Source organism: Mustela nivalis, assembly GCF_964662115.1.
Source record: "Mustela nivalis genome assembly, chromosome: 8".
Classification (NCBI taxonomy): domain Eukaryota; kingdom Metazoa; phylum Chordata; class Mammalia; order Carnivora; family Mustelidae; genus Mustela; species Mustela nivalis.
In genome coordinates, this window is record NC_139027.1 from 424,842 (window position 1) to 437,774 (window position 12,933).

At 59.4% G+C, this 12,933-nt stretch overlaps 1 protein-coding gene across 12 annotated transcripts in view; it reads right to left on the reverse strand.

Annotated features, from left to right (window-relative positions):
• Window positions 1-9,488: 9,488 nt before the first annotated feature.
• MYT1L (myelin transcription factor 1 like) overlaps window positions 9,489-12,933 on the reverse strand; it is a 393,093-nt gene continuing 389,648 nt past the window's right edge. For all 12 annotated transcript variants that reach the window (XM_082745766.1, XM_082745762.1, XM_082745764.1 and 9 more), the window contains exons 24-25: window positions 12,672-12,815; window positions 9,489-12,349 (exon numbers count right to left, since the gene is read on the reverse strand). In XM_082745766.1, the coding sequence (XP_082601892.1) occupies window positions 12,209-12,349; window positions 12,672-12,815 (285 nt within the window). In that variant the 3' untranslated portion in view covers window positions 9,489-12,208. The remainder of the gene's footprint in view (window positions 12,350-12,671; window positions 12,816-12,933) is intronic.

Below are 12,933 nucleotides of genomic sequence, written 5' to 3' on the forward strand. Positions count from 1 at the left end.
AGGCCCAGGGGAGCCTCAAGCCCAGGCTCCTGACCTGTCCCAGAATGTCCGAGGACTTCAAAGCCACGTAAAGGTCATCGTGGCCCCAGCCCCAGGTGAGAGAGCCCTGTTTCCCTTTGTTGGCGACTTTGCAAGTCTTGTTCTCTGGCCCAAAGCCTGCTGCCTCTGTGCTGCTGCTGACCGGGAGCTGCTCTGGGCATCCGCCCCAAGAAGGCAAGATGAGGAGTGAAGAGACCCTGCGTCAGCCTCGGCCCCCGGATTCTGCGAACGCCGTCTTTCTGGCGTCTCCCGGAGACCCTGGACAAAGTGCGAGCTCTGCGCCCGGCCACCTGCCAGAATCAGGAGGGCTTGGAGCTCCTCTGGAGAGGGAAGTGGCTCCGTGGTCAGGTGGTGCCGGGCCTTGCCGGAGCTGCCTCTGCGGCCGGTGGACAGTGCTGGGGACCCTCCGAGACCTCTGCTAGGGAGCTGCTCTCCACCCCAGGCCCCCTGTTCTCTGAAGACTGGGCCCACCCGGGGCCTGTCGCCTGGCAGTTCGGGAAGCTGAGCCAGCCCTCCGTGCCGCAGCCCCCCCAGCCAGGGCTGGCCCTGGCCTTGAGGCTGTGGAGCTGGGGTGTGGGGTCAGGGCCAGTGTCTCCCCGACTCGGCCAGCTGCTCCCACTCCTGAGAGCCACTCTTGTCCGTGCCCACAGGGTCCCCCCCAAGTCGGCCGCTTATATTTCCTGCCACCCCTTCCCAGAGTAGTGATGACATCGGTCTGCCTGCCTGTCTCCCTGGCAGACGGGGCTGTCCTTGAGGATGTGCGAGGAGCAGGGTGCGGGGTTTGGACCAGGCCCAGGCAGCCTCACACTCCTCGCCCCTCGTATCTCTCCTGGGTCACCGTTTCCCCTTCTGCGACAGGAGGCAGCAGGATGAGACGTGCAGGGGCCGCCTGCACCCAGTGCTGTGCAAGAGCCCAGTGGGCTGAGCCCGCTCCTTGCCCGGGAGGCTTCCTGGGGTCTGGGTGGGCCCTGGAGTCTGGGAGTCTGGAAGGCTGGAAGGCCGCCGTGGGGCCATTCCCAGACGATGAGTCAGCGCCTTGCAGAACCTGGCTGTGCCTGAGGCTCAGGCCTCCCTCAGCAACCTGCACGCCCCTCCTGGGAATCCCTCCCCTGGTGGGCCCTGTGCGCCCGCCCAGCCCCCAACCGCTCCACCGGCTGCAGCCACCCTCAGACCTTCCCCGGTCAGCGCGAGTCTGGTGGCTTCGTCCTGGAGGCCCAGAGCCCGCCAGCAAGGCATCAGCTGCGTGGGGTCCTCCTGGTGGCTCCAGGATAGAATCTGCCACCGGCATCTCTTCAGCACCCTTGGTGCTCTTGGCCCTCCCGCCTCTGCCCAGGGCCCTTCTCAGTGCTCACTGTGTCTGTGCCTCCGGTGGCCCTTCCCTCTCCCAGGCTCGGCTGCCAGCCGTGCCCGCCATCTCTTCCCAGCAGCGCTTGTCCCCACAGCTGACCTCTCCCAGGCAAGGTCACGTTCTGAGCTCCCAGCGAGGCCGAGGTTCAGGGGTCAGAGGCAGCAGGGCAGGGATGGAATCAAGTTCTGTGGTCGCGTCGCAGGGCCCGTCTCCCTCGTAAGCCGTCGTGAGCCCAGCAGGGAAGGTGCCTGGCACGCGGGCTGGTCAGAGCCCCAAATGAGGGCGTGTGGCGTGGCTGAGGGGCTCGAAGGCGAGGCTAGGGCGCTGGCCTCCACCGGGAAGGCCAGGGCACGTGAACGGATGCTCTAGGATGCGGCGCCGCCTCTCAGCAGCCCTGCCCCTCCCCGGCCCTGCCCAGGCATCCCACACCTTGCCAACGGTCAAGGAAAGAGAAATTTTTTCTTTTTAAAGATTTTATTTATTGATAGAGAGATCACAAGGAGGCAGAGAGGTGGGGGAAGCAGGCTCCCCGCGGAGCAGAGAGCCCGATTCGGGGCTGGATCCCAGGACCCTGAGACCATGACCTGAGCCGAAGGCAGAGGCCTCACCCACTGAGCCCCCCAGGCGCCCGGCAGGAGAAATCTTAACAAGCCTCTTTGCTTGGAGGGTCGAGTTCTAGTTGCCCCGAGGAATGTCCGTAAAATCCACGTAGCTCAGGTGTCTGTGTAGGTCGAGCCACGCGTGAACTCAGGGTTTTCTCAGACCGCGGTGGCTCTCCTTGCGCCCGCTGGACAGGGTCTGGCTGCAGAGAGTCCCAACTGGGGACCATGACCCAGGCCCTGGGCACACGCAGCAGGCGCCCGCCCAGCCTATCGACACACGTGCGGGGGGTCTTCCCGGGCCCCTATGTTTGTCGTTCTGGGAGAAGGACGACGGCTGAGCCTGGAGAGGTGAGGTGAGCCAGCCTGTCTGAGGCAGGCTAAGGGACCCTAAAAGAACCACGGGGCGTGAAGACCCACATCGTGACCATCTCCACCCCCTTCCCAGACGTTGGAAGGCAGGGGGTTGGGTAACCCAGACCTGTAACCCGCCCAGCAGCAGACGCAGGCCCTCTGGGGTCTCTGTGACTCTCCACTTGGGGCTTGAGGCCTGGAGAAGGCTGGTGAGGACCGAGCCCGTGTAGCGAGTGACCGAAGCCCCTGGGTGGCCCCCCTTCCCGAGAAACCCACAGTCTGGAGCAAACACAAGCTTCTCCGTGAGCACCCAGATGGAAGGGGACCTAAGTCATGGGACACGTGCATGGCCCACAGGGGTCACGAATAACTCAGCACCACAGTCCATCCCTTCTCTCCGGAGAAGGCCTGCAAAACCTCCACTGCACGACTTTCGCCCTCCATCCTGGCCCCACTGCCACCTTGGGAAGCCCTCACCGCCCCCAGCCCTTCTCTGGCGCCTGCGGCCCAACTTGCCGGCCTGGTGAAAACAGACCACATTGGTTTGCTGGGCAAGTTTCTAACTCTAGATAAGAAGCCCTTTGTCTGAAGCTCAGAGAACCCTACCCAGATGTCCCTGACCAGGTCATGGGGCTCCCCTAGAGAGGACGCTTGACGCCCCGCCCCCGGGAGGAGGGCATCCACTTTCACAGGCTGAGGAGGCAGCAAAGGGAAACTGAGGCCCTGAGAAGCGTGGAAATTCTAAGCCTCTGCAAGAGGGAGCGCTTTGTGTAAAATCCCCAGCCGGGGGGGGGGGGGGGGGGGGGGTCTTGCTTCCCTCGAGGGAAGGGCAGAGCCCTGAGGAGTCGGCACCTCCCATTTCACTCCCAACCAGAAGAGCACTGAGCCTCGCTGAGCATGTGCTGGGCTAACGCAGGTGAATCATTAGCTCTTGCCAAAGATGCCCGTAATCCCTTCTAATAAGTTAAGCACTTTCGGAACAATAGCGTGGGCTGGCTGGCTGGCCCTAGCGGCCGCAGCCAGCTGACTAATGCTTCCTAATCTCCAAGTCTGCACACAGTCCCTGTAAACAAGCCTCCCGTTACCCAGCCCCCCAGGAAGGGGAAGGTCAGCCCAGCCAGGGAACGGGAGCTCAGTGAGCTCGGCGTGGGTGTGCACTCCACCCTGCGAAGGAGCCGGGGGCTCACTTCATGAGAAAATTCCAGGGCCCTCCCTGGGGAGCTCAGCCTGACTTCCAAGGTCTCTGTGCACGTTGCCGGTGGCCACATGCGGCTGCGCCCCGGCTTCTGAGGCTCAGCTCCTGCCTGGAGAGGCAGCAACTGTGGACGGAGCCAGCCGGCATGGAGGCAGGAGGCTGTTCCGGAGGGCTGACAGCCCCGAGGGCGCCCAGGCCAGCCCCACAGTCCCGAAGGTGCCCGCGTCAGTGGGGGTGCAGCCACGAGGGCCCCTTCCCCGGCTGTCCACAGCCTTCTCCCGCGGGACCCCCTCCTGCTGGCTGCACAGGCCGGGTGCTGGGCAACCTGTCTCCAAGCCCACCTCCGATGCACAGCCCCTCGCTGCCCCTCCGCAAGCAGAGCAAACGGCGGTCAGGAGGTCCCCGTCCCTGGGACGGAAGCACGAGCACAGAGGACGCAGGCCATGCTGTCATGCGGTCGGCACCGCACGCAGAGGGACCCAGGGACCGCGTTCCTCTCCCCCAGCCTGGCCTCTCTCAGGAGTGAAGCGCGCTTCCCCACTAAGGCGAGGCAACACCCACTGGCTTTGGAAAGGGGGTTCAGGCCTCCTGTGTGCGAAGCGATTCCACATTCCGAGCTCCCGCCACGAGTCTCCCGCCGGCCGGAAGGGCCGTGAGTGCTCTGGAGGACAGGCCTCCAAGGTCAGAGCCGTTGTCATGACAAAGAAATGCTGTGATTTCATACCCAAACCACAAGGCAGCAGAGCCAGGCTAGGACAGTGCGAACGGCGACCGGCCCCTCCTGAAGCCTCACATCTGGCCTCCACTCCCCGGCGGGACCCCCCGGCCAGCCTGGCACTGGGCACCTCACCCCGGGCATGGCGAGGACACGGGACGGCTGGTCTGCAGACAGACACTGCGAACACGGGCCCCGGGCCTGAAGGTCTCTGCGCCCTGACTGGACACCTCCGCCACATCCTGCTTGCCTTTCTGATGGTTTCGTCCTGGGAGCTGCGTGGATTGGACCCGACACTGTCTGAAATGCTGTATGGAAATCATGGAAACAGAGCACGAGATCTTGACCGAGATGTGGCTTTCCTCTGTGACCTCCAAATGTCTTGGCCAAGATGCGGCCTGCCCTCTGGCCCAGAAGTTCAAGCCTTTCTGTCTCTCTCTCACGTCCTTCGGGTTTGAGAAACCAGACCTCAGAGTACCGGTTCGTGTCCCTTCAGCTTCTCCCGCCGGCTCTCACGTGCCCCCGCCGTGGCTCATTTACCAGGGTTTCTGTGGCCACGGCACTGAGGGAGTCCCGTCGGTGGCCAGGATCCCCGAGTACTTTCTGGACCGACGTTCTGTCTGCCGAAACCCTGTCAGCTCTCAAAGCCACGGCCAAGGTGCATTTCTGTGACAGCGAAGGCGGGCCACGGCAGCCACGGAACACCATGTATCCATCCCAGGCCGTAGCTGCAAATCTGAAGTCCATGCTCGGCCAGATCCGTCTGGAGAGAAGCCAGGTCCCCGTCTGCAGAGGGCCACCTGGTCCCTCCTCCAGAGGGAACACAGATGCGGCACTAACACCGTCACGGGGGCGCTGTCCCCGTGACCTGTGAGCCCCGAAGCCCTCGTCTCCCGACACTGTCCCACTGGTCAGGTTTTCAGTAGAGGACTGTGGGGGGACATAGCATTGACTCCACAGCAATCTCCAGTGGACAGTGTGACCCGCTGACACCCGCACGCGGGGAACATGGCAGGCGTCCCAGCCCTTGGCGCTTCTCACCGTACAGATCCTTCTGCCCACGTGTCCTATTCTCAGGGACACGTTTCTGAGCCACCCTAATACACCGACGAACCTGGAGGACGTCGTGCGGAAGGTGAGACAGGAAGCTGGGTCTCCCACGGCGGCGGATGGAGGCAGATGACGTCCGGGAGGCGCAGGGTGTCTGTGGCCTCCCCGGCGGCTGCCGCTAGAAGCTTCACTCCAGGATGCCCTGAAGGGGTGGCATTCTAGCCAAGGACTGAACTCCCACGGCCTGTCCCTCCCGCCGAGGCTCGGGGTCCTCCCGCGCGGAGCGGGAAGCACACACTGGCCTTGCTCTGACCCCGGCGGACCGTTCCTGGCCGCCCCTCCTATTCCCTTACCCTCGATCGCCGAACAGTGGGTGTGCGTTTACCAGAAATGGACGTTTCCGGAAGAGTAAGCGTGCATGCGTCAGGATTTAGTCGAGGGCCGAGTGGAGGTCTGCACTATCAAAATTTGGAAATGATAAATGTGGCTTTACATGCGGCCCAGGGGTGCCTCAGCGGGCAGGCGTCCGCCTCCGTCTCAGCACGGGTCTCCGATCCAGTTTTCCCACAGCTGCTTGTGCTGAAGAGCGCTGGGACGGAGGTGCTGCTGCCTGGGGGTCCCAGGTCCACTGCCCCTTCCTTCTGGCCTAGGAGCCCACGGCGTGAGGAGGTGTGAGGTCCGTCTGCGGGGCTGGGCCTGCCAGAGAGCTGATCGCCTTCCCGGGAACCGAAGCGGATGTGGGCAGCATGTTCCACCGCGGCAGCTCCGAGAACGAGACCTCGGCCGGGGATGGGAGCCACTGGGGCGCCGGGCACACCGCACACGCGGCGAGGACCCCCTACAGCTCGGCCTCTCCGCTCTAAGCCCCGTCCTGCTTCCTCGTCACCACCGCCCTCCCTGCCCTCGTCTTTCATGTTAATCTCTGTCTTTATCTCACTACACAACCCCCACCCCCACCCCCCCACACACTCACACACACTCACACCCCCCCCACACACACCTGTTCCACGTTCAGAACATGTTATGACAAAACATGCCTTTGGGCATCGTATTTAAACCTGGCGAAATCTGGGGACAGCGGTTCCAGGAGGGCCTCTGACCTCCCCCTGTAGCAGGTCGCAGCCCCTCAGGGACAGGCGTCCAGGCCGTGCCGTGGAAAGGGTATCCTAGTCTCCCCGGAGAGATGCCCCGGGCGCTGTCTTAGCCAGAGGCCACGTAGGGTGCCCCCCAGCGCGGGTCTCCCGGGGCCCTGTGCGCGCAGCAAGGGCAAAAGGAGAGCACTCGGGCCTCCCCACTTCCTGGGTCTGCATTTCCTTAGCGAGGCTCCAGGGTCTTGTAAAACTTCCATTAAAGCAACGTGTGCTTTCCCCGTTTTCAGCTGTGTCAGCTGCGCGGCCGAGAACCCAGGAGGGCCACGGCTGTGTCTCCTCCCTCCCGGCCCCTGCCCGGGGACTGTCACGTTGTCCTGCTCCAAAGGCGGTGTCGAGGCAACGTGAGCCAGGGCGGTCGATGCCGCACAGAGGGGGGCGGAGGACGGATGGGGTCAGAGAGCAGAGAGGACCCTGGTGTGCCAGGACAGGGTCCCGGAGTGCTTCCCAGCTCTAGTCGGCGCCCGCCGGGGCTCTCGGGGCTGCCGTGGGAGCCGCGTCCTGGGCCGCGGCCCTGGAGGAGGGACAGGTGTGCAGGCAGCAGGGACACATCTGTGCTGTCGTTTTGGGTGAATTCTACCCACATTTATGATGGGCTTCGTGTCACGGTGATGCTGCTTTTCCATTTTTTCGGAGTCTCGACAGCGACCAGTAACTTTTTCGGGGTGTCGTGGTGATTGAAATATAAAGACAAAATATAAAAGTTTGATTTCTTTTTCCTTAACATGGATTTTTAAATATTTCTGCTGAGACCCTGGCCCTCCCGCGCGCCTCACTGTGCTGTGGGGACCCGTCTGGAGGAGAGTCAGGGAGGGAGGGGCCTGGACCGCTCCGAGTCTTCCTTGAGCAGGGACTGTCCAGACGGCCCGTGGCCGGACCGGGGGGAAGCCCGGGGTCTGCCGGGCTGCTGGCTGGGGGCTCCTGATGCTCTGGGGGGGGGTGGAGGGGAGGGAGCGCCCGGGCAACGGGGAGCCTCACTTTCCTAAAATGAGAGTGTCCTCGAGGTGACAGGAGTCTGGGCTCTGGATGGGGCCTCCCGGGGGCGTCCCCAGGGGCCTGGCCTGCAGCGTCGTCCCCTCCAACACGCTCTGCTCCGTGTTCTCCTCCTGCTTTTAACGCCCATGGGACTGTGTGCACGACGCAGCCTCCTTGGAGATCTCCAGAACCTTCTAGAATTCTCACTAGACTCAGGCTTTTTCTTTATTTAACAGTGTTTTGGTATTTCTATGCCGTGTTCAGCAGGACAGCTGTAGACAAGGAACAGGAGAGCAAAGGGCCCTCCCAGGACAGCGGCCTCTACTCTCCGCACCGGCTCGCGTCCTTACCCGGAGCCCGGACCGCTCGCTTTCACTCTGGCTTCCCGGCCCCTCCCCTCCCCTCACCGGCTGAGGTCAGCCTCCTGTCCCCAGGCCAGGGGTGCTGCTCCCCAGGGCTAGCGTGGCCGACCCCCGGTGCAGGGGCTGTGTGGGAGTGGGGCGAGCTGACCCCCCTCGCTGAGCTCTTTGTACTGCTCTGGGCACTCTCCACTTACGGCATCACAAACACCTGATTCACCGGCCTTTTAACCCATTTCTAACGGTTCTGTACATTTATCATCAATTGTTTAATCGTTCCTCTACAACAGGACTTTGGGGGCACCTGGGCGGCTTAGATGGTCGAGCTTCTGGCTTCAGCTCCGGTCATGGTCCCAGGGTCTTGGGATTGAGTCCGCGTCGGGCTCCCTGCTCAGTGGGGAGCCTGCTCCTCCCTCTGCTGCTGCTCCCCCGTGATGCTCGCTCTCCCTCTCTCTCAAATAAATAGATAAAATCTTTAAAGAAAATAAAAGAGGGCTTTTGGGTTATTTTTGTTTATGTGCATTCATAATTGTTAGTATAGGGTAGTTTAAGATAGAGTTCTAGAATTATTGGGTCAAAATTTGAATTTCATGAGGTCTTTGACATGACGGCTCAGCTCCTTTCCCAAACCTTTAGAACAACTCTGCCATGTTGCCCCTGAGACAAGTGATTTCTCGGGAATCAGGTTGACAGACTTAAGTCACAGACAGCACCTCGTGGACCCGCCCCCTTCCGCTTTAACTCCACTTGGCCCTAAAGGCAGGGCCTGGAACAGAGCGGCCCCCAGGTCTGAGCGCGGCCGCCCCTCCCTCTCCTTAGTCCCCGTGATGAGGCTGGCCAAGCCGTCACCCGCAGGATCTCGGACGGCACCAGCTGCGGGTACCAGGTGGCCTTCAGTCTCGGGGAGGTAGAGGACCCGCCGGGGATACACTGGGGTTTGACCAAGATGACCGGGCCTCTTCCTCAAATGTTGTGTTTTGGGGGTTGTGTCTATTACTAGGGTGTTTCTGGAATTTTAAAGGGTGACTTTTCCTAGCGCAGATGAAGGGGAGTGGGAAATTCGCTGTACGTCGTGTTTGGGAATTCAAGTCTTGAGGGTGGTCCTTGCTCACAGCTTGGAGGAAGCAACGGATATGAGGCACCCAGGGCCAGTCATGGGCCCCCAGAAGCAGGAGGGGAGATCGCTCAGGCCCCCGAGCACCCAGGACGTGGGTCAGCCTAGGCAGGGTCTGCAAACCAACGTGCCTTCCTGCCCCGGCGGCCCGAGGAGGGCCCAGGGGCCGCCCAGGAGTAAAGGACAAGGGGCGTGAGCGCCGAGGGCAGCCGCGCCGCTCCGGGACACCAGAGGAGGGAGGCCCGTAAAGGACACCGTGGGCTCAGCCGGAGCGTGGGGACACACGGTCACTTGGGAGGACGTCCTGTCACACACGGGAGCTGTCCCGCGCTCCTGTCGGAGGACGTCCCTGTTCTGGGGAGAGACCTGCTGCCCGACGGGACGCGTCTTCCCACGTGCAAAGGTGGCAGAGCGACTCTCTGCACAAGCGAGGGGCAGGGGGCCTCCCAGAGGCCTGCGGGGGTCCGGGACGTCTCCCAGCCCCCTGCCTTCAGGGAGGGCGCGCCCCCGCCCAGATCCGGTGCGAGAGGCCGCGCGCGGGCCCCACACAGCGCTTCCCGACTCAAGTGAAGACGCAGAGCCCGGGTAGAGATTCTCGTGCTACAAATGTGGCAACACCGTTTTTATTTAGAGTAAGATGTGTTAACATCCAGCATGACAAAATTTGTACAAAGTTCACAATTTAAAAATGAAGTGTCACTGCGACTCGTGATTCCACACATTTATAGCAAAATCAAAGTGTCCACAACCCATGCCGTGTCGTACAAAAATAAATGAAACTTCAGTTCCACAGAGAGCACAATAAATATTTATACAAAATTCTGTCTTAATAAATGATTACTTAAATTAACTTAGAAATGGTCATGAACAATAAGTTAGAATAAATAGACTCTGAGACTCACAATAATTCCATGTGAAAGGTCAGCATTCTAATATGTGACACTTTGTGACCCTATATATAGTCGTCACAGATAACTTCTGATTTGAGAGTATGTACCAACGTTAGATGAGCAGCGGACTTGTGCTTAGAACCCCTTTCCGTTGTACATCGGTGGTGACGCGAAGAGTCCGGAACTGACACTACCTACCACTCTACTAAAAGCATTACTATATCGGCAAAAAGCTGAGACACGACGCGGCGGGGGAAATGCATACGTGCCCAAGGGACCGGCGGGCCCCTGCGGGAGGCCCCCGACGGGGTCCCGGGCATCAGGGGACAAGAAGCACCTGGCTTCAGCTCTCGAAAAGGCAATTCTGAGCACGGCAGCTACCACGCGTCGCGGCGCAGGAAGGGGCGCTCTCGGGGACGCCGCTGCCGAGCCCCGGGGGTGACCTCGTCGTCCCAGCTCGTGATTCAAGTCCTCGTGGGAAACGGTAAGCGTTTGTACAGTGAGCCGCATAAAGTGCCGCCGGGACGGACGCTGACTTATACACATATGTACACCGAGGTCGAGGATTGTATCAGAGAGTTTGCTGTGGGATCCCTGTAATCTCCCGGAGCAACATGGTCGGGTCAGCCGTGCGGGCGCCCTCCTCCGTCGGGGCCAGCCTCGCGAGGCCGCTGACCCCAGGAATTGCACACCTCCGTACGGATATAGAGGACAAGGTAAGTGCAAATAGTCGACTGGCACGTTGTGGGGACAATGACCCTGTAAGTCCTGTTCTGCTAAAAATATTTTTTTAAATTTTTACAAAACCCATCTTTTTTTTTTTTCATAACAAAATTTTAAAGTACTTCTGTACTTCCTGCATAACATCAAGACATGGAAGGAAGAGATGCTGTCACATGTAACTCAAGTCAACACCAGAAAACACAACACGCCGTCCTAGGGACTACTCGGAAGGGGCGGGGGACGCGGCCATCAGAAGTGGTCTGACGCGTACACATAGTGCAGTCACTGGAAGAAAACAATGGAACCTCCAAGTGTAGGCGAGTCTAAGATGACCTAGTGTAAAGCAAAAAAGTGCTCAAGTGTAGAGAATTACTCTGAAAATCTGATTGCATTCATTCTTAGAGTAGGTCGTGACAGATCAGACAGCAAGGCTAAGCCCTGCGGTCAGCCAGTCTCCGGGGGAGGCGGAACAGGAGGGTCGTCTGCGCCGTGCTCTGCTGGGGACTGGACTGCCGGGCTCTGGGGACTGCCGGGGACGGGCCGGGCCAGCCTCGGCCCGGGGGTCCCGTTGCGCTGCCGTCAGCCCCCAGCCCCGCGGAAAGCGCGTGCAGTAGCTCACGGAGTGGCGTGTACCGTGGTCACGGAGTGGCGCACCGTGGGCCTCACCCAGATGGGGAGAGAAATTTACAGCCACGACAACAGTGATCATTTTTAAAAGCGGGGCGGGGGGGGGCATAAATACTCTTAAATGAGTTTTGAACATAAATGAGAGCACACAGGTTCTGCGGGACACACGCCATGGCCTTGACGGGCAGTTTGAGGGGCAGCACGCGCTCGGGGAGATGGGGACGGCTGCTCCAACGTCTACGGACCCCGCAACGGACCTCTCCGTGGCCCACCTCTCACCAGCCCGTCTGCGCGGACGTGCCCAGAGTCCCACCACATAATGCTCAGCAGTGAACTTAAAAGTGCTGTTTCCGCTGCTTGGAATCTTCTGCCAGATTCCCATGGCTTGATGTCGTCTTACAATAAATTACTTATCTCCTTTCTTACAGTGAATCCATATACCACTTCCTCGGAAAAAACCTCACTTAGTGCCCCCACCATACACCATCCTCCTAAAACAAACGAACAACAACAAAAAAAATCACATAATATTTCCAAGCATTGTTCAAAAATAAAGCATTTTTTTTGCAACCGATTCTTGCTATGAAACAATATGCACACAAAATGTATTTCTTAATTCCATAAAATCCTCCAACATGAGGCAAAATGAGGATGTTTTTCCACAGTGGCTGCAAGGCCACCACATGATCATTCAAAGCTGTGGGTTTTTTTGTTTGTTTTTGTCCATTTCAGTTCAAAATACTAAAACATTGAATCACTAAAGCATTAAAAAGAATTGACACTCTATTTATTGTGATGGGCTCACCTCTTCAGAAACACACAGCCCCCAGGTGTGCAGAGATTAGCAGCTAGAAACGTCACACTACGTCAGCGCATATGAAAACGTACAAAATGGGAATGTATCCAAAAACTATTCTGCGGGAACTATCTTTAAAGCAAGACAGAAAATCATCATGAAGTCTCGTAAGCATGACACTGATTCGAACAGAAATGAGAATCTGACACTCGCGGTGCGTCTGGCAGCGCGGAGCCCGGGGCCCCGTGCAAGCGAGACCCCGCCTCTCGCAGACGGTCACACCTGGATTCCTCGGACAGCGTGCTTTATGTTTTCCAGAAGGGCTTTATTTTCTGGGCTCTGATAACGGTCTTGATTTGTATACATGTCCGTCAAAGTAGTCACGTATGCATCAAAGTTTTGTTCATTGATTGGATCCTACGAGATATTAAATAGTGGTTCATACACAACTTTCATTTTCTTAATAGGAAATGCACATCAGCACAAAAGGGCATCACAGCAGGACGCCGCTGTCTTTACGCTACGGACATGGCCCTACCAGGGCCGAGAGCGGAATTCACCCCACGGAGTGCAGGGGCCCTGCCCCCCCGACACCTCCAGCGCTCAGCGGTGCCGTCTGGGGCAGTGACCGCAGCCACCCACAGTGTGGAGAGCCACGGACACAGAGACGGACATCTACCTCACGCCGTGCAGTGCGGGGGGCCGCCAGGCGCCCGGCGTCGCGCCCCTAGTCACTTACCATGTGTGGCAGCTGGATATTAGCTAGACTATGAATTAAGGACTGGCTCAGGTTGGCCAGCTCGTGGAGAAGAGACTCGTTCTGCTGCTCGATCACTTTGTTCTCCTCCTCGATGGTCTTCAGGCTGCTCTCCATCGTGGTGATCTGGAACGCACAGATTTGGGGGACATGTAACAGGAGGTGGGACACGGTGTCCCCGTGACAAGAAATAAACCTTTCTGCTCGAACAAAAAGACTTCCGTGCGAGGCGCGTGGGTGGCTC